This window comes from Branchiostoma belcheri, unplaced genomic scaffold (genome assembly GCF_001625305.1).
Source record: "Branchiostoma belcheri isolate BF01 breed outbred unplaced genomic scaffold, Haploidv18h27 scaffold368, whole genome shotgun sequence".
NCBI lineage: Eukaryota > Metazoa > Chordata > Leptocardii > Amphioxiformes > Branchiostomatidae > Branchiostoma > Branchiostoma belcheri.
Genome location: NW_017803985.1, coordinates 51,450 through 53,340, shown reverse-complemented (window position 1 = coordinate 53,340; position 1,891 = coordinate 51,450). Strand labels below are relative to the sequence as shown.

The 1,891-nt window shown below is 45.1% G+C and overlaps 1 protein-coding gene across 1 annotated transcript in view; it reads left to right on the top strand.

Annotated features, from left to right (window-relative positions):
- The first annotated feature begins 482 nt into the window (after positions 1-482).
- The window catches only part of LOC109476202 (steryl-sulfatase-like), a 7,091-nt gene continuing 5,682 nt past the window's right edge, over positions 483-1,891 (top strand). The window contains exons 1-2 of the mRNA XM_019777086.1: positions 483-667; positions 1,571-1,692. Of these exons, the coding sequence (XP_019632645.1) occupies positions 483-667; positions 1,571-1,692 (307 nt within the window). The remainder of the gene's footprint in view (positions 668-1,570; positions 1,693-1,891) is intronic.

Here is a 1,891-nt window from a genome sequence, read left to right as displayed (position 1 = left end):
TGACCTTGACCTTTGGCTACCCGGCTCTCTTAGCTTGGCACATGCCTGTTGGTAAAGCTGCAATGTATTTTCTATAGACAGTTCTTTAAGTCACAAGCCTTGAATAAACAGTTCTAGTTGAGCTTATCATTCGCGTTTGACAGTTGGCCATGGGTAAACAGAATGTTAAAGTACAACACGTAATTGTTTAACAGCAAAGGGCATTGGAAGATCCCATTGCTGCATGGGGGTATAGACTGTTACAACAATCCACATTTTGAATAGGGGTGACTTAGGAACAATCCATTTGTGAGGGAGGGGGATAGGTCCATTTTGGTATGGGGGATGTGGTAAAGCCATGCTGCGTTTGCTCTTGAGCAAATGTCGGCCTTTCTAGTTTTATTTGAATTTACCACAAGTATGAATATATAAGTGGAGTGGAGGGCAAAACAAGTGTATAGACACCTATAAAAGTTGACCTCCCAAGTATTTGCAGTTCCAACATGGCAGCGGGAACGACAAAGTCCTTGGAGCCAGTCTGGTCTTGTTCTGTCCGGTTTTCTCTGCTCTGCCTGCTGTTGTGTTCGTCAGTAACCTCTAAGCAGGACGACCGGCCAAACTTTCTACTCTTCATGGTGGATGACATGGGCTACGGGGACGTCGGCTGCTTCGGAAATGACACAATCAGGTATGCCATAAAATGTCCCCAAGTGTCGTTTTAGTTGTCCCGGCTTAAATTTCCTCAAGTAGCAATTAGGACAATGTAAATTTCGAGCACTGACATTTCTAAATCGTTTGAACTTCTGATTATATTTTTCGTCGCTCAAATGTCGCCTCCCCAGTTATCCTGGGTGCCAAACTCGTTTAGGGCCGCTAACCCTATCCCTTCGGCAGCCAAGAGGCTTTCGCCCGCCTGTCGAAATAACTGCTACGGGGGAGTTGATCCTGGTCAAATTCCCCTCGGGCTCAACACCCCTGTAGCGGTAATTTAGACCGGCGGGCGAAGTGCTTCTAGCTGCCGAATGGGAAGGGTTAGCGGCCATATACTAGTTTGACACCCAGGGTACTCCCAGTGGAAAGGGGTCACTACCCGAATGGCCACGGCGGTGTTGTACGTGATTTATCGTACATTCAAACTTGCAATGAACGCCCCCTGTCGGGGCTTTGCCGTACGGAACTAAGGCCATGTTGATTTGATTATATGGATAAAATCCGCGCTCGCATGAATTTTCGGCCGTTTCCAACAAAAGAAGTTTTCAACCATACTGTAAATCATATAAAACCAAAAAAAATGAGAAAATAAGTACCACGTAAGTTGCAAAAAAATATTCAAACAAATGTCATAGAATGCCAAAATCAAAAGAAAAAGACGAAAATGTAAAGAAATAAATTTGAAGAGTAGATTATTTACCATACTTTGTGTCATTTGTTTAACCTTCGTGACCACGTATATTTCGTAATGAAAGCAACTTGTTTTTTTTGCAAAAACTTTTTTTTATTCTCACGCTCGCATCAGTTTTGGGGTTCCCAGAGGATGTCATCCATATAATCTAATCAACATGGCCTAAACTAGTACCGTTCACTATCACAGGACTCCAAACATTGACCGGATAGCTTCCGAAGGAGCGAAGCTGACACACCACCTAGCGGCAGCATCCATGTGTTCACCAAGCAGGGCGGCATTCCTGACTGGGAGATACCCCGTCAGAAGCGGTAAGCGCTCCCGAACGGCAAACTGTACACCTGACAAAAAGGGTTAAGCGTTCTTTCCAACACTGAGTAAATTGGGACTTACCCAAATTTGCGGCCTCACGGAATGGACCCTTCTACTGCAGCTTCCGGGACATTGACGTAGGAAACATGTGATTGCAGCAAAGAGTCGTACGTGTCAGATAACTTGTGTCGCCCCCCC